Source organism: Amphibalanus amphitrite, unplaced genomic scaffold, assembly GCF_019059575.1.
Source record: "Amphibalanus amphitrite isolate SeventyFive unplaced genomic scaffold, NRLGWU_Aamphi_draft 000071F_arrow, whole genome shotgun sequence".
Taxonomy (NCBI): Eukaryota; Metazoa; Arthropoda; class Thecostraca; order Balanomorpha; family Balanidae; genus Amphibalanus; species Amphibalanus amphitrite.
This window is the reverse complement of record NW_024881567.1, coordinates 667,902-693,828: the sequence shown is the minus strand read 5'-3', so window position 1 is coordinate 693,828 and position 25,927 is coordinate 667,902. Positions and strand designations below refer to the sequence as shown.

General features: G+C 47.5%; 1 protein-coding gene across 1 annotated transcript in view; it reads right to left on the bottom strand.

Annotated features, from left to right (window-relative positions):
- The window catches only part of LOC122379101 (protein masquerade-like), a 215,608-nt gene extending 194,172 nt beyond the window's left edge, over positions 1–21,436 (bottom strand). The window contains exons 1-2 of the mRNA XM_043361032.1: positions 21,188–21,436; positions 8,102–8,399 (exon numbers count right to left, since the gene is read on the bottom strand). Of these exons, the coding sequence (XP_043216967.1) occupies positions 8,102–8,399; positions 21,188–21,436 (547 nt within the window). The remainder of the gene's footprint in view (positions 1–8,101; positions 8,400–21,187) is intronic.
- Positions 21,437–25,927: the final 4,491 nt, after the last annotated feature.

The window sequence follows — 25,927 nt, the reverse complement described above, 5'->3', positions numbered from 1 at the left end:
TGAAACACCTTTTGGGTGATGAGTACCCGGAGGTCATCGATGCTGTTTTTGGGGTTCCTACGGAACTGTGAACTTTTGCGATTATTGTAGTGGCGTGTGATCGAAATCTATATATACATAGACTTTCTGACTTTCTATACTAGGCTGTGTACTGTGTAGTGTGTATGGAGCGATCTTGATAGCTCTACTGGTTGACCAGCCGTTTGAGTTGAATTCCGGAGGAAACTGATTTGTCCTATGTTTGTTCACCCGGGGGCACCCGGGAGTCATGCAAACCTTTCGATGGGGGGGGGGGGGGGCATAGTGGGTCCGGTCTCTCCTGCAAACGTTAGGTGGGAAAACGCAATTCAGTTCTTTACAACCTAATGTAGCATTTGGTTGTGATTTCTCGCGTTCAACTTCATCAAAGTCAATTAAAACGATCTCTGTAACGGTCTAAGCCTTGAGAAAATGTGGAAAATTGGAAAGTAAAAATATTTTTGCTTGAGGAGTGTGCATGAAACGCACAGCATTTTATGAGCGAGCGCCTTAATTACCGAACATCCTCCAAATTCCAATTCCGGATAATAGGTATATAATATAATAGTGTGGAATAAATGTCTCGTTATCGGAATTCCACTATCTGGCAACTAGCCCTATGTAAACGCGGCTATTATATGTTTCACTAGGAATCGAGCGCAATTGTACTTTTAGCCAGAAAATAAATGCTTGGGTAATTCTGGGACAGCCTGTATTAATTGGAGGAATAGGACGTAGGAGGAAATGCGATTGCAAATCGACCCACATCCCTGTGTTAGCCAATGACGCCTTTGGGGCCAAGGTTGGGGGATATTCAATTTAGCCTCTTTGTTTTTCTGTGATATCTCCGGCACCGTGAAAGATATTGGCTCCTTCAGATGAGTGCCTACTCCAGTCTCTACTTATATCCAGTAGCCAGTAGCCACTCAGATGATTTGGGATCAATCAGGTGATAAGCTTTCTTTCAGACGACCAGGGGCCCCCAGGCGACCAGGGGAGCCCGGACGACCAAGCCCCCTAGGCGACCAGGGGGCCAAGGAGACCAGGGGCCCCCTGTCGACCAGGGGCTCCCAGGCGACCAGGTCCCCCAGATGACAAGGGGCCTCAGGCGACCAGGGCCCTCCAGGCGACCAAGGGCCAATGCGATCAGAGGCCCCCAGGCGACCAGGGGCCCCCGTGCGACCAGGCCCCCGGCTACCAGGGACCCTCTAGGTGACCAGCGGCCCTCAGGCGATCAGGGGCCCCCAGGCGACCAGGGGATCCCAGGCGACCAGGGTCCCCCAGGCGACTAGGGGCGACCGGGGGCCCCAGGCAACCAGGGGCCCCCATTCGACCAGGCTCCCGGCTACCAGGGGCCCCTTGGGCGACTAGGGACCCCCAGGCGATCAGGGGCCTCATGCGACCAGAGGCCCCCATGCGACTAGGGCCCCCTAGGCGACTAGGGGCCACAGACTATCAGGGGCCCATACGACCAGGCCCCCGGCTATCAGGGCCCCCTAAGCGACTAGGGGCCCCCAGTCGATCAGGGGCCCCCCATGATACCAGGCCCCTGGCTACCAGAGGCGCCCTAGGCGACCAGGGGCCCAGGAAACTGGGGGCCCTTGGATGACTGCAGGGGCCCCTCGGGTAACCAGGGCACATAAATGAAACTTTAATATCATTTTTTCTTCCGAGTAAAAGACGTTTTATCCAGTGTTAAAAAATATCCCGGGGCCTGAGCGCCTTCGGCGCTGACGCCCCCCCCCCCCTTGGGTACGTCACTGCTGTCTTGTTATGTTGTCTATGCTGTCATGTTCTGTCTATGTCCTCACTGAAGAATGGATGTGAAATGAAGGGATGTATGAAGTGCACGCCTGATTGTATGAGTGAAACAGTAGAATGAGCATGAAAGCAAAGGAGACTGGGTATGAGTGGTTCATCAGAATGACTGGTAGTTAGCCTACTAAATTTGTAACCAATTTGTAGCATCTATGTAGTGGAGTACTAGTATTCGACTAACATTAAATTAGTTTCGAACGCCATTAAGGGTTTGGTGCTTATATCTCGCTCCGGATATTTTCCCTTGCAGAGGTGAGGGCGATCGCGTCAGGTCAGAGGTGATTACGTTTTCAGGCCAGAGGCTACCCTGACGTGATCGTTTCGCCTCAGTCGGATGTTTTGAAAGAGGCACGATGAGTCACAGTTTCGAATGCTTACAACCATTGGGGACACATGCGTGTGTGTGACAATCTTAAAGTGACGTAGAGTACTCAGATGTAAGGCTGATGTAAGGCTGAAAGGAAGATGAGAAAGAGGAGCGAGAAGAAGGAAAGGAAGACAACGTGGGACTCCACTGGGAAAGGAAGACAACGTGGGACTCCACTGGGAAAGGAAGACAACGTGGGACTCCACTGGGAAAGCCTTGAGTGCGATGCCCTGAGACGAGAGTTCAAGACGAATGTTTAAAGCCAGGCATTTTAGTTTTTTATATTATTTTCTAACCAGTTTTCCCCCGCAGCATAGAACTAAACTAACTATACTAAATGCTCTTCAAGTCTATACCTTTCACAACTGCTCCTATGCCAACTATCATTCCGAACCAGTCCGACATGCAACGCCTTTCCTTTCCCACGACCGCGCTTAGTTACCATATGTGATACCAAATGACGACGAGAACAACAAACTCCAACGCCGAACTACGGACGCTCTGAGCCCAACGAGGCTATGCGCCCTAAACCAAGAACAACAACAAAAACAACTCGTAGATGGTTCATAGGGATTGTGTTAAGTAAAAAAGAGCATATAATTACTCAGCATATCATCTTTGCTTTAAATAATTGATTGCCTTGCATTATTGCACAAAAGGTAACAAAATTCCAAACGTCAGGGCCACTGGAATTTCGGGTTTGTAAGTACAACGTTTTCTCTCAAGTTTTTGGTTTCGTGAAACAGAAAGTTTGCGATTTCGATGTTTCTTACAAACTTTTTTCTTGTAAAAAAGTTGGTAAATAGTAAACTCAAAATTAGTTGTCGGAGGTTTCGTGAAATCCAAATATCAAATGTTGGTAATTATTTCTTTTAAACTCAAGTTTTTTCTTTGTAATTACAAACTTTATTTGGTAGTGAAACAGGCCTCTGAAGGTGTTGATGTTGCACCGGGATGATATACAGGCATACGGATCTAATCTAATTTCATATCAAAACCACATAAATTGCATCCAACTTATGGTGATCCTATTTTGCAATTTGGACGTAGTCTGACGTGATACATAATTTTACGCAATCATTTGAAATCAACGGCGTCTTTTATGTGCGCTTAATTAAGCAAAACTAGTCATAAGCCCCGAATCTTGTGTAGAATTGGATGTTTTTTTATAACTGTAAGGATGACAGGATCTTTGTGATTTGTGATAAATACAAAGGCGAGGACTTCAGCTAGCGCGTTATTTATGAGCGCTATTTTGGCTCAATCGGTAAGGTACGACTGCAACGACAACTGCACGGCAGCTACGTTCCATGCGAGCCGCCCCAGTGCGACAGCTACTGCCCCACCCGCTCCACACAGCCGACTGACCGGCCAAGGTCCGCCGGGAGGGCGGAGCCTAGTGGTCACGTGTTCGTGACGTCACGCCTACGCACGGATAGCCTCTACTCCACTGACAGATTTACGGAGCAGATTTTAACATTACGATTTACGAGACGACGACAAGTACCCTAAAATTTGATATTTTGTTAAAGGGACTGTCCCACCTTTGCATTAGTTCTGAGTTGAGATAGCCAAGTTGGCGGCCAGGTTCAGAAACCACTATATATCCTGGTTGCAATCAGGGGCGGTGGATTCGGGGGGGGGGCAGGGGGGGGGGGCAGCTGCCCCCCTTGGCAAACTCGTGGGGGGGGGCAAAAGTATCTTTTTGCCCCCCCCCCCATAATTTGTGACAAAGCTTAGACAAGAAACCATGTACCTGATTATTCTGTTCGATCATCTGAAGATGTAACCAGATGCCCATAACTTTATCATACGTTGCCTTTCTTAAATGGCAAGCGTTCACGTTCATTTGAAGTTTTCCTATCTTCAACCTAGTTTTGGAGGCTTTATAAGCGTCAACGTGACGCAGCGGAAACCCAGGCCTTCAGTGACCGCTTCAGGAGCGACGGATACGGAGTGGCAGAGGAGGCATCGTTCCCTAAGAAACTTTTGGAGGAGGGGCAAACGTATATTCTTGCCCCTCCATATTGTGCACTAAACATGAGGAAAATTTCCATAACCTGATATTGCAGCTATGCGCTCCTACAGTTTGTCCAACGGTGCCTTTTGAATATGTGTAAATGCTAACCATTTCCGCTTTATATCATTTTGTTTTTGTCTTTTCAGATTCGATTTATAGATGTGTGCAAGAGACGCAACTCATACCTTCAGTGGTCGTTTGCCTCTATTTTGTACCTACATAAATGCCAAATCGCAAGCGAGCGGAGACGGAATGGCTAGCCATTCGCTTGCGGGTAGTTAGGACTGATGAGCGCTCATAATAAGCCACTCCCCTGATTTCTTCGAGCGCAACAGTTTCCAGCGCATAAAATGGTAAACGCCGAGGTCGTACACATTGACGACATTGACCAATGCACGGTATGGTATGACACCCAAAGGCCAGTCATCAGAGATCTGCTTTGGGCATTCGGAGGCTTGTGTGGGGCCAGTGTAAAAACTGGATGCTCACAGTTCAGTATCCGCTTTATTTCAGTTTTCACTATTAAAAAAGTAAAAATTAGTGTTGGAAACTTTTGAGGGTTAGGGCACTGATCATTAGTGGGACCCCCTCTGTCTAAAGGCTGACTATAAAGAGTTAGAATTAAGAATTATTATATAGTTAGTTAGTTATAATATAGTTGTATTATATAGTTAGAATAGTTAGAATTATTATTAAAGTGAGAATAAAGAGCATCAAACACGAACAGTAGCGGCGGAACACCTTCAATTAAGGGCCTGCCGACTTTTGGTCCCATTCTTTCCATGCAACGCCCATAGCGCTAACGTTAAAATGCCAAAATCAAAGGGGGCACGGTGCCCCGGTGCCCTCCCCGTTCCGCCGCCTATGAACACGAAAGCGAAATCTGAGGCATTTTGGAAAAATGAGTATGCCCCGCAGCGTCCGATAACTACCACCTTCCGGTGGGTCAAGCCAACGGGGCCCAAGGCTATAATGGCACTTTTATAACGATAGCACTAACCTTGTCTCACTTTTTGTTGAAGTCTGTTCCGAATGGTTTCGGCGACAGACTGGCTGCACTGAGGTATGTGCAACTTTAATTAAAGCCACCTGAGGCACCCTGACACCAGGCTGAATCTGGGTTGGAAATGCTCTTGCAGATATCACTGGCCGCTGATTCTCGAGTGCCTGAATCGGTAGATGTCGTGGCAAAATTTGGTGTGATAATTTGGACCTTACCGCAGTCAGCGCACCCTCAAAGAAACGCCCTACCCAGAGCTTCTGGATTCTCGTTTCAGTCCACCGTTCCTTCACCCCAGCCCACCGCCACGCTCCCTCACCTCAGCCCTCCGTTCCCAGCTTGACGAGCATTTGGGCCTTAGTTAAGCCTTGCTGTAGGCTAACTGTATAAACCCATCGAGACAGCCCGTCTCGGTGGGCTTAGTTGGCGAGCTACTGCCTTGGGGAGGGTTTCTGGCGGATCGCTGTCCCAATAGGTTTAGATGCGACCGACTGTCTCTGAATGTTTGAGCGGTCTCCTCCCGCTGTGAGCTAGTTGATATCTGTCTCAGAAATACTTTTTAAAACCCGCGCCCCGTAGGGGGGGGCCGAAACGGCCCCCCCTGTCCTTTTCGGTCGATATCTCCTAAACGGCTGGAGATATCGCCACCAAACTTTCAGGACCCCTCCGGGCATCAATTTTACACATTGTGACCAAAAATTTTTCCAGAGGCTATGATAGGTTGGCCACAAATGACGTCAGAGTGACGTCATGTTCTGTCATTTTCGACCGAAAAAAGACCTTCGCGAGAAGACCTGTCGGGACTACAGCTTTGAAGATACAGAAAAATGATCAAGACATAAAAGGTGTAGAATTGACAGGGCTACAAAACTGCTATCTCGAATTTTTGAAATTTTTTAGTTTTGACCCCAAAAAATCAAAAAAGCATTTTTTGGATATATTCGCCAAAAAATCCAAAAAGTTTTTTGAGTTTCGAAAAAACCGGAATATATGTGATAGTGCCTACCGTCTTCTATCTACATACCAAATTTCAGATCGATACCTCGTTTTTTGGCCAAGTTATAGCGAAAAAACTGTTCAAAAATGATGACGTCAAATTTTCAAACTCAATTTTTGGCAATTCTAGAACTCGTAGAGCAAAACGAAGACCACCATTAGACTCCCCGTGACGAGCTGCATCGAATCGATACCCATTTTATGCAAAAATATCAACTTTGAAATTTGACCTAATTTGACCTGACCTTGACCTGACCTTCACCAAAACGTGACTTAGGCTGGCCCCAAAGGCTGCCTAACCCACATAATCGCATTTGTCATGTAAAATGGACCATAAAACATGTATCACACGACACATTCATATTGTGACCCCCGGTGACCTGACCTCGCTGTGACCTGACCTGGTATCAGTGACCTCAGATAGCAAATTATGTGTTTGACGAACAATGTACCATCGATGGTTTTCAATAAATTACCAATTTACTCGCTTTCACAGCACATTTCTTGAATTGCCTGTGAACGGTGAAAATCTGACCTTTGACCTGACCTGTGACGTCATCGGTTTGACCTAGGTCAATGAAATTTGGTCACAAGGTAGTTCCCGGGTGGGGCTATCGAACGCCGTTTGAATTTTGAAAATCGGCCGGTAACTTTCCGAGATCTTAGGGGGGGGCCGAAACGGCCCCCCCCCCCTACGGGTGGTAGGGTCCGCCGGTAGCCCTACGGGGCGCGGGTTAAAGGAAGGTTAAACGGAAATCGAACGTAAAATGAACAGAGGAAATGCTAACGAGTTACCTCATTGAAGGAAAGCGCTCGCCTACTTCAAAAGGTTTGGAACCGTTCTTCAACATCTAATATGCGATCGGGTTATGGCACAACTTTTCCCATTGAAACTTTTTTTCTAATACAGCAATACGAAAAGCGTTACATCGTCCACTGGCGGATCCAGGGAGCGGGCATTTAAAGCAAATATTTGCTCTCCCTCCCCTGGCCCCTGCATCGCCCGAAATAGACAAAGCGTACCTTATGTTTCCTAATAATAACACTTTTATCAGGATTTTTTTTATTTTTTGCTTTATACTGTTCAGCAGTAGATCCGTAAGGAATCGGAATCCGAGGAGTTTTTGGATTTGGGACACTTTTTCGGGGGGTATGTCCCCTACAGTGTCGGAAACGTCTTTCTGGATCCGCCTATGACATCATCTCGACTGGGATCTTGCCCCCCCATGCCAAAATCGAATCCGCCGCCACTGGTTGCAATATCCTCAGTTTCGTGGTGTTAAAGAAATTCGTTCCCTTCATTTGAAAAGTGGGCCTTAGCTAAGGCCCTATATCTTAACTATTAACGGCCATTTGATGACGTCATTACTCATTTGCCTTTTGAACGCCTGTCACACATTCAAGTGAAGTATCACTTGATTTACGAATAAACCAATCAGAGACACTCTTGTTATTGTATGAGCCGTGTCATATTTGAGAGCAAATATATTAGTGCTGCCAAATTTCCCCTCACATTGACATGAAGTAAATCCTTCATTACGTCACAGATTCGATATAAATGACATCACGATGAAATATGAAAGTCGCAATATCTCAAAAAGTATACGATGAAAACGCGTAAAAACTTGCAGAATTCGTCAAAATATCATGAGTAACATTTCCGTGTCCTAAACGGTACTTTTTTGAAGGTGGGATAGTCCCTTTAAGTAACCATGTTGACGAAAATCGGCGCCCGAGATGAAATATGATTTGTGAAAAGTTGAAGCCAATCGGACAAGTATTAAAGAAATGATCGCCGGAAAGCAGGGTCCATAGGGTCTGAAATCAAATTGTAGATCTTATGAGAATGCCGGTGGCCACCGAGCACTCAGCGCGTCCTTACTTGCGAAGAGTCCGGCTGTGGCAGGGCGGCTGGCTGGCAGCTGGTGCTCGGGCGGCGGCGCGTCCACAGTGCGCTGCGCCGGCTCGGCTGGCTGGCTGGGGCCCTGGGCGGAGGCCGGCGGGTCCGGACCGGCCCCGGAGGCCTCCAGCGCCGCCTCCGGGACGGCTCCGGCTCCGGCTCCGGCTCCGACGACCAGCAGCAGTAGCAGCAGCCGGGCGGCGCCCATGGTGTGAGTCAGCCCGAGTGGGCTCACTGGCTCGGCGTCTCGGTGCTGCGCTGTGACGTCACAGCCGCCCACCTGCGCGGCGGCGCAGTGACCCGATTGTTACCGGATGTGTCATGGCGGCCGGCGCCAGAGACAGACAGACAGACAGACAGACAAACAGACAGACAGACAGACAGTCGGGTGTCGGTCCGAGTTACCGAAGGATCTGTTCCAGTCGCACTTCCTAACACTTCTAAACTCCTCCAAGAGCAGGATAGAGGAGGTTGGAGCAGGGCCCTCCTTGGCTTTGTAGGGGCTAGAGCTGCCACTGGAACGGGAAGCAATCTTGGAGGAGTTTAGAGGTGTTAGGAAGTGCGACTGGAACAGACCCTGGGTATGTGTGGAACTATACCCAGCGCCGAGCCGGCCGTATGACGTCACACCACGGCCAGTGCCGGCGCGGCGGCAGACGGGCCGAGATTGGCATGGTCTTAACCCGCGCACCGACGGGGGTCTGCGCCAACTTCGCACCGGCGGGGGGGGGGGGGGCCTGAGATCTCGAGAACGAAGCAAGATAGCGACAAGCGGTAAACGGCATCGGATACGCACGGACAAGGTCTACAATTTTTACTAAGGTCATTTTTAGGTCAGGTCAAAGATGACGTCACAGGGGTCGAAAAATTCAAAATGGCGGCACTAGATATGAAGAGAGTTTTTCTCGAATAACTTTCGAATTAGTCAAGATAGGAACAAACTAAGGGCATCATCGTGATCCTCTTGTCAATCCGCATCGAATGATATATAAGTTGACCTCGAAAGGTAAAGGTCAAATGTTGACCTCAGGTCACGTGACCTCGAGGTCATCATGTATAACAGTCGATGTGTCTTGACGAGCTGAACACAATGAGACCATCCGCACGGCTGTATCTTGTTCCTGTACGGAGTTATTGGTCAAAAACCTTTGGTGACCTTTGATGACGTCATATGAACTTACAGCTGCCCAACAGCAAAACAGACCTCAAAGTAGTGAGGGTTGATCGTATATGAAGTCATGTATGGTATATGGGGCCATTCCGACCCGTTTTAGTGGTAAAAACAGGGAGTTGATTTTTCCCCCCATTGACTTATAATGGGGAGGTCGCGAAATTGACCTGACCTTAGGTCACCGACATCAAAATTCCGAGATATACAAATTGTAGCTACTAATGACCTAATAACATCCTGCGACTTTCAAAGGCCTCCGACATCTACTGTAGCTCTGGCACGGTGACAAAGTTGCAAAAAAGGGACTTGAGGTTGGGTCATTCGAAGTGACCTGGTGACCTGACCTTAAAAGGCAGGAGGTTCAAACTTGCACACCATGTGTAAAATTGATGAGGGAATAGTCGTACCAAATTTCGCGGCGCTACGCGCCGTGGTTTTCCGGCTATCCGCGAAAAACCTTAGGGGGTGGCGGATATCCGCCCTCCCTGAGGTTTTTCGCGAATAGCCGCGGCGCGTAGCGCCGCGAAATTTGGTACGACTATTCCCTCATCAATTTTACACATGGTGTGCAAGTTTGAACCTCCTACCTTTTAAGGTCAGGTCACCAGCTCACTTTGAATGACCCAACCTCAAGTCACTTTTTTGCAATTTTGTCACCGTGCCAGAGCTACAGCAGATGTCGGAGGCCTTTGAAAGTAGCAGGATGTTATAAGGTCATTAGTAGCTACAATTTGTTCATCTCGGAATTTTGATATCGGTGACCTAAGGTCAGGTCAATTTCGCGACCTCCCCATTATAAGTCAATGGGGGAAAAATCAACTCCCTGTTTTTACCACTAAAACGGGTCGGAATGGCCCCATATACCATACATGACTTCATATACGATCAACCTTCACTACCTTGAGGTCTGTTTTGCTGTTGGGCAGCTGTAAGGTCATGTGACGTCATCAAAGGTCACCAAAGGTTTTTGGCCAATAACTCCGTACAGGAACAAGATACAGCCGCGTAGATGGTCTCATTGTGTTCAGCTCGTCAAGACGCATCGAATGATATACACGATGACCTCGAGGTCAGGTCAACCTTTCGAGGTCAACATACATATATATCATTCGATGCGGATTGACGAGAGGATCACGATGATGCCCTTAGTTTGTTCCTATCTTGACTAATTCGAAAGTTATTCGAGAAAAACTCTCCATATCTAGCGCCGCCATTTTGACTTTTTCGACCCCTGTGACGTCATCTTTAACCTGACCTGAAAATGACCTTAGTAAAAATTGTAGATCTTGACCGTGCGTATCCGATGCCGTTTACTGCTTGTCGCTATCTTGCTTCGTTCTCGAGATCTCAGGAGGGGGCGGTCATCCGCCCCCCCCCGTCGGTGCGAAGTTGGCGCATACCCCCGTCGGTGCGCGTGTTAACCCTCGCCCATGTAGGGGGGGGTTGGTGCAACCCCCCCCCTGAGGTTTTTCGGAAATAGTGCAAAAACGGCGGCGCGCAGCGCCGCCAAATTTTGGGTACCTTATGGGGCAAACCTTGCGCATCTTTTGATGAAAAAAATTTGACCGGGTCATGTCAGGTCACGGAGTTATGACGTCACAAAGGGAACAGCCTCCGGCCGGATTTTCACAAACTGAGTGCCAACGCCCGAGGTTTCCTGCCGGTGGTACGGACATCGGTTGATGGATCGTGATGAAACTTCCCATGCATGTTGGGGCAAGTATTGGCTATCATATGGTATAAGAAACTTGACCGGGTCAGGTCAGGTCACGGAGCTATGACGTCACAAGAGGAACAGCGTCCGGTACTATTTTTGAAAAGCGCCCGAACCACTATTTTGCTAATTCTTGTCACCTCAATGGGAATATGCAGCAATATTAGCTTCTATAGGGAGCAAATGGACCTTGCAAATCCAAAAATACAATCAGATTTCAAAAATTTAAATTTTGATTTTTCGAATTTCTGCCGCCGACTGTGACCTTGCCGACTTCCGGCGCTCCCAACGCGCCATTTTTAGAGCTAGGGAAACGAAATACATACCAAACGATAGAGAATTGATCAAGGAACACGATAGTGAAGGTTTCAAGTCGATATCTCCCACCGTTTTGCCGCAATCGCCGCGGAAAGTTGAAAAAAGTCTATTTTTCCGAAAATTTGACCTTTGACCGGTCAAAAGTAGGTCAAATGTTGACCTAGGACCAAAAAATATACCACCAATCGCGAGATCTCGGCGAGAGAAATCCGTTGGTCTTTTCCGCTAAGCTCTACGACGCTCCGTTTTCAAACGCCAAGGGGGGGGGGTCGCACCAACCCCCCCCCCCCCCCTGCATGGGCGAAGGTGGCAGATCGCCGTTTACGGGCGAGGGTTAACTTTTGGCGAAGAGGCATCAGACGCCAAACTTCTGCTGCAGCTATTAATCACATTTCATTTCAGCGCATTGTGTTTCTTACATTTGAGTGAGCTACCAAATCTATGTTTTCAAATATAACCTTTTGTTCAATGATTGCGAAATGCAAAAGGTTCCAAAATTAATTACAAAATGAATATATTTCGGACACTGTCCTTCTTCAGTTCAGAATTGCAAATGAGCTACCAAATCCTTCAAATACCTAATGTGTAGGTGAGCGTACTTACCTGCATTTAGTGTGCGCTATGCTATGCGCGGATTGAAAATTGGAGGCACATCAGACACGCTGCGCAATGGATCCTGGTATTGCTTGGTTGATTCTGGATTTATGGCTTCGCACAAACTATTGAAAGGGAGCATAGGCGGCGGAACGGGGAGGGCACCGGGGCACCGTGCCCCCCTTTGATTTTGGCATTTTAACATTAGCCCTATGGGCGTTGCATGGAAAGAATGGGACCAAAAGTCGGTAGTGCCCCCTTTAATTGAAGGTGTTCCGCCGCTACTGAAAGGGAGCCGAGGACGTCATTTTTGAAGGTTGTTAGGTGCACTCAAACGTTAAAAGGTAAGCAACTGCCCATTGAATTTCTGGCGAGTGGTGGTGGAAATGGAACGTTCTGTTCACAAATGAGTATGTACCTACCTGCAATGGCAAATAACTGGGTCGCGGTCAATTTGGCATGATCCACGAAGTCCCTAATCTTTTATTACATTTGAGCCCTTAAAATGTGCACCATATCAACATATGCGCATTTTCGCGTTGTATCGGTTAGCAAATGAGAAAATCTGCAACTTCTCGACAGCCTTTCAAGATTCAAGAAACCTTTCTTTTCCATATTGCATTCCAGAACATAATTTTCAACCATGGGTATCCTCCCCATAAAAAAACTGAAGCAGTTTCCTTCGGCTCCAATGCGCCGCTCGCCCAGGGCATGGATAACTAGCATGGATTGGCAACTCCGGCCATTTCCCATTGTTCCCCGCGACCACGCAGAAACAGCGCCATCTATGATCAGGTTTCTCGACCGGGAGGAGACCGGGGCGCTGCCGCACGGGCACGGCCGACGATGCGTGAATGGTGACCATACTACTTTGTGAGTGAAATAAGATGTCCCATACGTATAGCATCGTAATAAAATAGTGAGCCTTTTGCCAAACAATGCGAAATAGGACAGCATCAAGGAACACCAGAGCTGTGGGAATCGGTTGAAACCTCCACATCGGGGGCAGGCCTGCGGCCGCGGGTTCGGTACCCAACCCTTAAAGGGACCCTCCCACCTTCAAAAAACTTTATGAATTGGCATGAAAGTGATGTCGCTCGGCTCAGAAAGAGCGAAAACGAATATCTACCAAATTTCACCGAAAAATATTCACCGGTTTTCAAGATATTAGACTTTTACTTTTGTTTACTTTTTTGGTATCTCCGCTGTTTCTAGCGACTTTATTTTAGAAGTGCGGCGTTTGCGGCAGATGTTGCGCGCAAATAGCATATACCACCGCGTGCTACAAAACGTTTTAGTCAAACATTTAAAAATCGTTAGATATTTCCGCTGACGTCACACATTCAGAGGGGTATTCCTAACCATTAGCCCCTCTGAATCAAAATGCTGCAATTTTGAAATTCAATATTTCCGATTTAAGGCATTTCTCGATGTTGTGAGTGCCGAAACCGGTAATTGTGAGCCAGGGACCCCATTTTGGCTATCTCAACTCAAATCTAATGTTAAGGTGGGAGGGTCCCTTTAAACGCAGTTCACACTTGTCCGTAAGGTCTGCCGGTGACGGGCCCGACACCGTCAAGATAACGGCCGAAACTGACGGAGCGACGGCAGTCAGGTCGACGGGCATGTGTGAATCGGCAGTGTTTGACGGCCGGCAACAGCTGACTGCGCCGGCGCTGGACCTAACGGCCGTCGCGTTGGAAAGTTCAGCAATATTCAACTTTTGACGGTGACGGGCCCGTCGGTTTGACTGTGTGCGTGTTGGAGAAAGAGGAAAAGGAACGTTCTCATGCAGCATGAAGCTTAAATGCATTTTTAAGAGCATTTATACCATTCTCTATCCATTTGTTGAGATGAAAGTGTTTATTACGGCACGAAATTATGAGATTCGATCCCTGATATAAGTCAGCGAACCGATTTGTCTTTCATTAAAATAAAATTGCAGCATTTTTTGACATACAGTGTAAATGCGTGGTATTTAATTTCTGTAATTCAAAGAATATTTTTAACTTCTCGGCCTCTACCCTCCTCCATCCCCTTCTCCCATCTGCGTCAATCTCGAAAATGGTGCGCTATTTCTGTCACAACATATGGCAGCCAATGGGAGCTACCAAATCTCAACTTTCGTTTGACGGGCTGCAGGCCATCAGGTCGACGGTCACGGGCCCGACACCGACAGACTGACGGTCATGTGTGAACTGCGTTTTATCCATAGCTATGGTTGAGGCACTGAACTCTATATGTGGAAGGCGCATCGGCCGCCAGATGGTGTCCAACGGTGCCGCCATGTTGCGCAGACCAGTAAGCGGCCGCCGCCTGTGTTGGGGAATAGGGAATTCGGGACCCCGATTTACGTTTGCGGCCGCTGCATCCGTTACGTTTAAGCTATGTAGACACGGAACCCGGCATCTTACGCAGAATTGAGTGTAAAACAAGATGAAATCTTAAAAAATTCTAAGATACAGGGAACTTTTACGTTAAACTCCAGGGGCGTCGCCACGGATTTTCGACAGGGGGTGGGGACGGATCGGCCGACTAAAAACCCGATATTAGATATTTTACCGTACTTTTTGACTCGAGTATGAATCGGCGGCGCGAAGCGCCGCAAAATTTTTCATAACCAATTGGCAAAACAGCTCCAAAACACCTTGATTTTGCAGCCCGTGTAACAAGTTTGATGCCAGAACACCTAAGGTCTGGTCACCAAGTCAAGTAAGTCTGCCTCTAAAAAATTGTGGTCCTTTAACACGCGCAGTGGAAGGGGGGGGGGCGGCGGATTTCGCCCACCCCTCCTGTTTTTCGCCAATAACTCGCGCCGCAAACAAGATATTAATGTGAAATTTTGGCTACCTGTCCAGAATTGAACTGCGGATCTTCTCGTGCAAGAAATAAAAAAATCGGGTCACAACTTTTCTAGTAATAGCGGTGTAAAGTCAAACATCCTGCCGCCGCGGCGGCGCGGCGGCGCGGCGGCCGGCGCTAGCCGTTACGCGCCGCCTGAATTGTAGACTGTGCCGGGGCGGGACGGTTCGGTCTTTACATCGCGCTCCTTACCGCTGATTATATTCGATTCGCGTCAATTTGTGTGAGAAGACTAAGAAATGTACAGGCAATCTTATGGTCAAAGAATTTTGAGAATCGGCCGGTAACAACTTGAGTTATGAGTGTGTAAACACAAAATTGTGATTGCCGCGTTTCCCGCGTCCGCCGATCCCGCTTCAGCCGGCGACATCTTACGCTTAGCAGGCTTCTAACTGCCATATTTATCGTTGGATTAACAAGAAATTCACCATACATACTCACAAATGTATGTTCTTTCGTATAGTGAAAGAAAAAAGAAAATCGGCCCGTAACTTTTTGAGTTATCGGCGTATAAACGCAAAAAAGTCGCTAATATGGCAGATTTGACCACTTTTGACCTCATTTGACCTTGAAGATATTGACCTAGGGTCATGAAATTCACACACAACAGAGTTCCCCTAGGCCGCCACCTACCCTCCAAATTTCGTCTTTCTAGCTCTAGTGGGAGCTGAGATCTTAGGGGGGGCGACATCCGCCCCCCCCCCTTCCACTGGGCGTAGTGCTCGCAACCCTTCCACTGCGCGTGTTAACCGTATAACTTATTTCTTAAAAGTTAACAATTTTGTGTAGTGCAACTGCAGGACTGCGGGGTCGGAGCCGGAGCCTGACAGCTCGTCAGCTTGACTTGACAGATCTGGCCAGAGTCGGAGCTGGAGTCACCGAAGTCGCTTTGTGCTTCGAATCCGAAGTCAGAGTCGACATTTGCTGGCTTGAAGTCACGCTCTTAACCCTCGCCCGCACATGCCATTTTCCCATCCTAGAACGCACATGGGGGGGGGGGGGGGTTGCCACTAGAGTTGCAAAGTTTCCCCCAAAGGCTGCTACCGGCACCGTCCCGCCCCACAAATTTTTTTGGGGATACCGGCATGCTACCACGCCCAAAGCAAAAACACCACCAAATTACCGGCATACTAAAAAACCTGCATTGTTGATTCCAGTTTACCCCTACAAGAGATGCCACATTTTCCTCTTAGTGTCCAAGGTTTGAATCATATGCTAATAATTTTTTTTTGTGCAAAACCAAAAATACCGGCATGCTACCGGCAAGACATGCCAGATACCACAAAAAACTGCGGTAGTGAAAAATTACCGGCATGCCGGTAATGCGGTAGGGAAACTTTGCAACTCTAGTTGCCACCCCCCCGCGCCATTTCGTTCCTGATGGAGATAGAGCTTAGCGTTAAAGACCAAAAAGATTATTTGGGAAGAGACAAATCCAATGATACCCAGTTTTACCTTCTCAGGTCAGTCATTGACCTTCCAGGTCAGGTCAAACTAAAAAATGTTGCTGTTTTGGGTCACCTTTGGATATCAAGTGCGCTGCTTATCATATACCGATGACGATGCCGTTTTCTGGTGCCAAGCCAGCTAGAACCTCTTTGTCACACTACCCGACCAGGTTTTTGCTGCTGAAGTCATTTCAGGTCAAGTTAGGTCAAGGTCAGTTATATGTGTTTGTATGTCTGTGTGTGTCTGAGTGTATACAAATGTGTGACTGTGCACCGATTGTTTATGTGTCCATATTACATGAAATCATGTAATATGGACTATAAGATTTCAAAATAGTTAGATCTCTCACAAATTATAAGGGGGCATTCAAATGCATTTAGCCCCTTAGAATCTGAAAACAGTAAGTTTGGAATTAAATATCTCAGAATTAAAGCAATTCTCGATCTTGTGAGTGCCCAAACCGGTAAGTGCAAGCCAGGGACCACAATTTGGCTACCTCAACTCAAAACTAACTGTAACTCTTACCGGTGGGAGGGGGGCGATTCGGCCCACACCTGTAGATTTGTTCGTCTCGTCGAGAGAAACAAACGAAAACAATAAACGACTAGTAGCCAAAAAACGACCCTGAATTAAGATGTCTAGTCGTAAAAGCTTGAATCATATATTACAGAACGCTACGGCAGCGTTTCGTACGAATGGGTAAGAAACGAAAACAATAAACGACTAGGAGCCGAAAAAAAAACGTACCTTGAATTAACCCTCGCCCATGTAGGGGGGGGTTGGTGCAACCCCCCCCTGAGGTTTTTCGGAAATAGCGCAAAAACGGCTGCGCGCAGCGCCGCCAAATTTTGGGTACCTTATGGGGCAAACCTTGCGCATCTTTTAATAAAAAAAGTTTGACCGGGTCATGTCAGGTCACGGAGTTATGACGTCACAAAGGGAACAGCCTCAGGCCGGATTTTCACAAACTGAGTGTCAACGCCCGAGGTTTCCTGCCGGTAGTACGGACATCGGTTGATGGATCGTGATGAAACTTCCCATGCATGTTGGGGCAAGTATTGGCTATCATATGGTATAAGAAACTTGACCGGGTCAGGTCAGGTCACGGAGCTATGACGTCACAAGAGGAACAGCGTCCGGTACTATTTTTGAAAAGCGCCCGAACCACTATTTTGCTAATTCTTGTCACCTCAATGGGAATATGCAGCAATATTAGCTTCTATAGGGAGCAAATGGACATCCCAAATCCAAAAATACAATCAGATTTCAAAAATTTAAATTTTGATTTTTCGAATTTCTGCCGCCGACTGTGACCTTGCCGACTTCCGGCGCTCCCAACGCGCCATTTTTAGAGCTAGAGAAACGAAATACATACCAAACGATAGAGAATTGATCAAGGAACACGATAGTGAAGGTTTCAAGTCGATATCTCCCACCGTTTTGCCGCAATCGCCGCGGAAATTTTGAAAAAGTCTATTTTTCCGAAAATTTGACCTTTGACCGGTCAAAAGTAGGTCAAATGTTGACCTAGGACCAAAAAATATACCACCAATCGCGAGATCTCGGCGAGAGCAATCCGTTGGTTTTTTCCGCTAAGCTCTACGACGCTCCGTTTTCAAACGCCAAGGGGGGGGTCGCACCAACCCCCCCCCCCCCTGCATGGGCGAAGGTGGCAGATCGCCGTTTACGGGCGAGGGTTAATATGTCTAGTCGTAAAAGCTTGAAATCATATAAAGTAGCGACTTACTTAGGTTTGTACTGGTGATCAGTGGCCACACCCGTCATACTCGTATGTATGCACTTATAGATTATGTGTCGTCATTTTACAATGAAAATATTGGAATAGGCGGATCCAGGTACCTGAGAAAGAGGGTAATATAAATGTACTGCCCCCCGTGTTAGCGTGCCTGAATCCGCCTATGCTGAATGAAATTTGAAAACGTGCATTTTATACCCACGTTGCGCATTTTACATGACATATGACACATGGACAAAAACTCAAAACATCATCCCAAGTTAGCTTACCTGAATCCCCCTATAATTTTTAAAATATCCAAATTCCGGAAGATATAAGTGAAGGCCCAGTTCATGAAGAAGGGCCCCATAATGCTTCATCAAAATCGGTCGAAAACAAAAGAAGTTATATCATTTTTAGTTATGAGGTGTAAAACGCATTTGTTTCGAAATTTTTGCTTCCAGGACCCCAGTTTTAAACTTTTTTTTTTACTTTTTATAGTCAATCTGAATGTTAACGATGAGAGCAACCAAATGGCATTCGTCCCATCAAGATCGGGCTGAATCGACCTAAATCGATAAAATCGATCGAGTTTTTGAGATATAAAGGGGGGCCGAATCGACCCCTCCCCCCCCCCCCACCAGTTAACGTAGTGCAGAGAGCCCACCAGTTATAGGGTTAAGGTGGGATGGTCACTTTAAACATCGGAATACAGGTAAATATGACACACTGAATCTAAACATTGTTCCGTGACCCCTCCTTACAACCTTGATGTCATCTCAGGCATGGGTGGAGAATGTTTGAAAAAGTTACCCCGGCCAGCGACCGCGAGTCGGAAAGACCATATGCTCAAAAGTCAAATATATAATTATACATATTTGTCAACGGTGATCAACAAGCATCCATCCTGTCGCATGGAAAAATGCACGTTGTGTATTTATGTTCATTGTTCAGGGATGTGCATTAGCATTGAATCATTCATAACGTTTTTGACATGATTGACAAGACGATCTTCTTCTTTTTCAGCAGTTTGCAATTTCACAGCATACCCATAAGACACCATAGGTTGACACCATATGCATTATGCAATTATGAGTAAAAATGTTGCGTTTTCAGTTTTTTATTGTGTCCTTAAAAAGTTTCAAATGACGAGAGCTCGTAAGCTCGTAACATTCGAGTCAATACACGAAAGTGGGCCACTGACATCCAGGGACGGATATTTTGCAACCTTGGGCGGCTCAACCTCACATGTGACAAACAAAAGTCGACCCCATAGCATTATGTCGACCAGTAGTTCTTAAACACCGCGCCGAATACGCGCCAAATTTTTCGAAGCTTAGCACAATTTGAGAGGAATTCGGGCACTGGCGACCACAAGCAGGCTCTAAGATCGGAGATTATGCTACCTGCCAGCCTGATATGCATTGGTACGCTCGCGGCAGTCTGCTTTTAAGAAACGAGAGGTTCTGTCTGTAGACCTTACCCACGCAGTGGCGAGGGGCCGCGAATTTACGCCACTCCCTCTAAAGTTTCAGACACGCTTATGCTGCATTGCATCTTTTCTGCAAATGCTGAAAAATTCCGACTCAGAACATTCAAGGTCAGGCCACCAGGTGACATCAAGTGACCTTGTATCCATCTTCGTCGCCGCACGCAGTTACGCGAAAATCAGTTTAGCTAATTATGCATCAATTTCGCAACATGGTTCAAACTCTCGGCACCAGGTCACCTAGGGTCAGGTCATCAAGTCAAATTTGCTGAATAAACATGATTAAAAATTGCAATCCTGCTATTTGCAAAGCTTATTTCCTAGAAAGTTGTAACTTTTTCCACACTGAATATGCCAAATTTCGTCGTTTTGGTCCCATTGAGGCCAAGCGATTGATTTTAATTCGTATCTGAAATCGTATTCTCGAACGAGCCTTAAATTAGGGCTATCAAATGTTTTATTCTAGCTTCGTCAATTCTCACGAGCTATGAGAAAAGTGGTTGGAGAACGCTTAAGTCGGGAAAATTAGTTTTTCGATGGCCAATGGTGGTCTTGCCTTTGAGCAGACCTAAGATAATGACCGAGCTATATAGGACTCTTATTATTTTTACACTCCTTCAAACGGCATTACCGCTCCTCGCCACGTAGCCCAGTATAGGCGAGTTAGAAGGGACGTAAAACGCCTACCTCTTGCCTCAACGTGCTACGATAGTGTCACCAACCTGGCGCGGGTTAAGCCATAGGTGGTGGAAGGGGGGGGGGGGGCAACGGGGCACCGTGTCCTCCCCTTGATTTTGCCTTTATAACATTAGCCCTAAGGGCGTTGCATGGAAAGAATAGGACAGAAAGTCGGCAGTGCCCCCCCCTTAATTGAAGGTGTTCCGCCGCTACTGGGTTAAGCTGGGGGAGCCTTGAGCTTCAGTAGCTCTCTCTTGGTGCTCTACATATATCACTGATATTACCCTAGATCTGCCTTGTAATGTTATTGTTGTAGTGCCGTCTTACGGTAACGGCCCTTGATTTGCATTTAATTCTGTCTGATCAGGCTTGTACATTCTCGATGAAAAGTTTTGAGTAGAAGCTTCAAAATAAAAATAGAAAATTTGAAAGGTAGATAAGAGGGACACTTTCATAGGTGGCACTTGGTTTTTTCTTTTCTCTCATGTAGATACAGCTTTTAGGATTTATAGAAGTGGAAAAGGTTACCCCGGCCGCGCCGGGGTAAGCTGAAAGTTACCCCGGCCACGGCCGGGGGTGGCCGGGGTAGGTTCTCCATCCATGATCTCAGGTCATGAAAAGTCGGCAGCAGTTTTTTAAACAATGACTTTTGATAGAGACATGCTCGAGCGCTGAGAACACCTTAGATGTGCTCAGATGGACGATACGGATTAGAGATGTGAATCAGATACAAAGTTTTTGATATACTGATACCAAACCGATGCCAATTTGGTATTTGTTATTTCAAACCTATTGCATTTCGTATTTTGTTGATATTATTAAGCAGAAATAACGTAAAAAAGTTATGAATTTGGCAAAGTGTGAATTTGGTGGCTACCAGCGCGCGGCCCACGGCCTGCTGTCGCGCTTTGTGACCCGATTGGGTGGCCCCATGTCGGCCCAATGTACCCCCGTGCGCTCCTTCACGAGCTGCCTGGTGCGCTCCTTCACGAGCTGCCTGGTGCGCTCCTTCACGAGCTGCCTGGTGCGCTCCTTCACGAGCTGCCTGGTGCGCTCACCTGCTCCGGTGGCCTGTGCTCGATGCCCTGCTGCGCTCGCCGCTCTCCGCTGCCGCTGCCGCTCGCCGCTGCCGCTCGCCGCTCGCCGCGCTGCCGTCCGTCCGCTGGCCGCCGCGGTGCCGCGCGCTCTGAGCGGCGACCCGGTGACGGCGGCGGCGCCGCGGCCACCCCGGCCCGGCCCGTTACCCGCCGCCAGGCCAGTGGCCGCGCCGACCGTCTCACCGCCCGCCCGCTGAGCTGGTACCGCATACCAACCGTAGAGTAGCGCCCCGACGGCACCAGCCGGCTCTCGACATCAGCACGGCGCCAGCTGGTGCGCCAATACTGACGTCCTGAATGAAACGCTTACCGGCGCGCCCGGGCCCGGGCTCACTCAGCCAACTTCACCATGGCCCGGGACCGTATTAGGTCACATCCGGTTATTTCGGAAACTAACTTGTGCCGAGGTAAGGTAAGGCTCACTGGACGTAACCCGGTGACCTTAATTTAGCCGAGCGACTTGGATCTGAAATTTCCATAATATGTGCGGAAAACATGCACGGACAGGCACTGGCAGTGGCAGCCGTTAGCTAAGGGGGGGGGGGGCAAAGTCAAACTCGCGGAACATAACATTTATCCGTCAACCGGGGGGGGGGGGGGGGTGATCGGCCAAGTTTGTACGTGTGTAGCAAAGTCGACGCCACAAAGTGCCGCGCAGTTGGCATTTCTTATGCTTCATCCATCCCATTCTTGCGTACAATTTTTTAACTCAGTTCAAGCAAAATAACCATTTCCATTTACCGTCCCACGGTGTGCTCACCGGTCGGGCCGCCGCACCGAGGCGACAGATCGGTGCAGCATATAAAGCCAAGAGAGCATTTTTAGACTATGGCATTTACCGATGCTGTAGTTGTGTGGCTGCGGGAGAGAGTAGGTACACCGACCTCTAGATTCCCTCCACAGGTTCCGCTTTCAAATTTGGCATCTGAGGGCCACGCGCAGACTCCTGCGGGGCTTTGCAACGGCTCTGTTGGGGCTCATTCATCCTGCCATAATCCTCAACTGCCAAAAAGACTGTCCCTGGGCCCTGGACACTTCATCGGTCTCTGTCAGCCAAGGACCCACACCGGCTCATGGGGCCCGGCGCCGAAATATGAGGAAATCTGCGCGGAACCATCGGGACACGTTAGGCTCTGCAGGAGTTTGTGTGAGTCCTCAGAACTTCAGAAGTCCACCCCTGTATGTTTTCACTTAGAGGCCATTTTAGGGCCCTCAGAGACTAGTACAGGGCCTGCAAAGGCCAGTAGGTTGAGACCATCAGAGACCGAGTTGGGCCCTCAGAGGCTAAGGGTGCGTTTCACGCGTAACGCTATGAGAAACGTTTTTCGTAAATATCTAGAGCATCGTTGCTTCGATTGCCTTCATTTTTGGATATGATATGAAGGACGTTAACCTCGTCATCGCAGAGTGGTTACCGTTGTTCTGCAATCCACATATACTGAGCAATTGAGACAAACATATTGTAAAATCAAAATTTCAAACGAATAGAACTCAACAACGAATTGTCGTACGACTGTGATGTTTGCAGTTTTGGACTGACGAAGTCAAGGAAAACATTTCCTAGCAAGCCTTTTTTCAAATTTTGTACCTACTATGTTTTGCATGATACAATTTTCATCTTGCAGTGCATTGCATGAAAGCCATGACAATTTCAAAAATGTGGCTGCTAGGAATCATAAAGACATCGATTCTCTACACAATCCTGTAGAGTGAATCATCATTGCATGCATCACTATGCAGTTCTATTCATTTGAAAGTCATTGCACAGCTAGTTCATAAAATCGCCGAGAGATGTCTCTGGCTGTATGGCCCGCGCGTTTCGACGGTCCCCTCGGCTCGTCACTCAGCGGCGTTTGTTGACACAGTGTCACACCCATTAGTTACGGCGGTCCGCTGGCGTTCGGCCGCCGTCGAGGTGCTCTGAAGTCTGAACCCTCCCTGCTACGTTTCGCCGTGACCAGACGGGTCGGAGACTCATCCCACGATCTATCCATGAGCGGCGCCCAGCCAGGCGTCTCCTATCGCGCGCCTTTCACTCTTGATCGGGAGTACGCCGGGAAGAGCTTCTGAGAAACTGACAACTTTGAAAGAAGTCACTCACAAGTTTGTGTGAGTGGTAGGTATTACGAACAGCGAACAGGTATATTTTGACAATATGTATTTGACCTGACCTGGGCAGTCGGAACTGAACATAAATAATGAAAATAACCAGCAATACCTACAAATTCCATGGAGACATAGACCCAAGTGACGTGAGACCAAATATCAGTTCGACTGTTATGCCAAAACCCTCGCCCTAGCAGGGTATTTTTCATACCCCTCCCCGGGCGTTTCGGGTTAAGCATATTCATCTGTGCCTTCTGATGCGATAGTCCGGCACCAGTGTAGCTCATGCTGATAGCTCATGCAATAACCCGAGTTTCGAACATCTAGGATATACCTGAACTTGGTGACCTAAACTTCTGAGACCGGGGTTCCACAATTTCACACATGATGAGAAATTAATGCATGATAAGCTATGCCAAGTTTCGCGGCGCTTAGGTATGCCGGCAAACAAAAACTTGCAAGTTTGACAAAAAAAAAAACACCCCACTTCCCCAAGCAAGGATTAATGAAGCTAACACTATGAATGTGACTGAAGCTGCTTTCCTGTACCTCATTCTGTTAGCCAACCCTTTCATTATTCCGGTCTTTCCCTATCCGTGTGTGTCGGCGCGGGTTCGGTCCAATGTGGTTCGACTGAGTGCCTGACATCTGGTCCTTTCCGCCCGGCCTGACCGGCGCGGCGGACCCGTGCCGTGCCACTCCTCCCCGAACTCGCGGGGCGCGGATGGGGAGGGGCGGTCCGGCAGTCGAACCCCTCTGCGCTAACAGATGGATGGACAGGGGAAATGTGATACTTGTCCTATGACAACAAATCGGCGTTCAGCGCTAGGGCCATCTACTGGTCTAGAAACGTATCTCTATGTCGGCAAGATCCTCGCCAGGTGGTGTAAAGGTCGCGTGAAACGCACCCTTAAGGCCGACATGGGGCTCTCAGAGGTCAGCGTAAGGTCCTAAAAGACCGGCATGGGCCGGCGCTGGACCCAGAGGCCAGCAGAGGGCCCTCAAAGGCCAAGATGGGTCATCAGAGGCTGATACGGGCCCTTAGAGGCCGGCATCGGGTCTTCAACAGCCAGTGCGGGCCCTCATAGGCGCCTAAAGGTTAGTTTTGGTACCCCAGATCCAGAAATAAGGCCACCAGAGACCGGTGTGAGGCCCTCAGATGCCGCTTGGGGCCCCTGAGACCGCACCGTGTTTTAATTCGGGCCAAAAACTGGCCAGGATGCGAAATATCGACTATTTTGAAACGTTTCCATTTGGCCACTATCGTGTTCAAAAATGATCAGAGCATCTTTAAAGACGGTAACTTGTATTCTCTATACTTTTGAAAACGTTGAAAATGTACAACAAAGTCAGACAACTCTCAAAAACTTAACTTTGGCGAAAAAAACGCATAAACAGTCGCCGTGATTCACATCAATATCTTCGAGCTTTGGATTGACAACTATATAATTTGGGTACCAAACGATAGCGCGAACTTTTGTCTTTGTAATGAGTCATAATTTATATAATTATAATGCATATAGGTGTTACATTTATTTATTTCCGTCGGCCCTTACATTGGCACACTTTTTAGAAAAATGTCAATGTTCTAATACAGCTACAAAAAAATCGTACGCTAGTGTACGGTCTCAGACTGCCACCACACTGTGGATCAAGGAGTTGTCTACACTCTACATGCCCTCAAAATTTAAGTTGCGCCTCAGTGCGCCGGTGTTGTGGGTGAACACTTTTTTGAATGAATCATGTCTGCTCCTGCTGAGCCATGGGACGGGCCCTAGCGTGCGTTAAAGGAAGGGTGCCACCTTTTGGACACAACGCAGTTTTTACAAGATTAGCTTCACATGAACCTAAAAACCGGCTTCACTTACCTATGCTCGAGACGGTCAGCATTGAATCCGCACGTGAAGTTATCATTTGCGAGTTTTGCTGCCAGCATTCGGGCAGGCAAAAATCTTCAGCACTATTTCCTCGTCGTGTTAAGGGTATTTTATAAAACATGAAATCAGCAAAGGTATGTATAAAAGTTATACTTTTGAAGCATGTTTTATCATTTTGAAAGGGTATATTTTTTCTTTATGGTATACACTTAAGTTTTAAAATTTTAATTGGGAAGTTTTTCTAGTAAGTTGCATGTAGGGTGAAGGGTTCCATAGATCTCTTAAGCATTGTAAAGGAAAAACCTTTACTCGACTTATTTGATGTTCTTTTGACGTATCTTACTTAGTTCAACTTACTTACTACAACTTAGTTCAAATCATGTTATCTTCTTCCTTTTTATTTGTTCATCTTTTTGTCTCAGTTGCGCCATCAATGCAAATGGCAGAATGACATGTTGCCATGACAACAGGATATGCCAGCCGTCCTAGCTGCCACATCAAACGACCTTGAGTTGTAGTGGTGATATAAACAACGATCTTTTTTTTGGCCAATGTATTAAATGCAATGTTTCGGTTTTTTGTATATTGTGGACGCGCTAACCACGTCTAAAAATTCAAATAAGTAAAATAGATTCATAGAACAAAAATTTCGGAAGGTGGCACCCTTCCTTTAAGGGAAAAGGCTAGTACTCCTCTGTTGTGACGAGTTGGAGTTGGC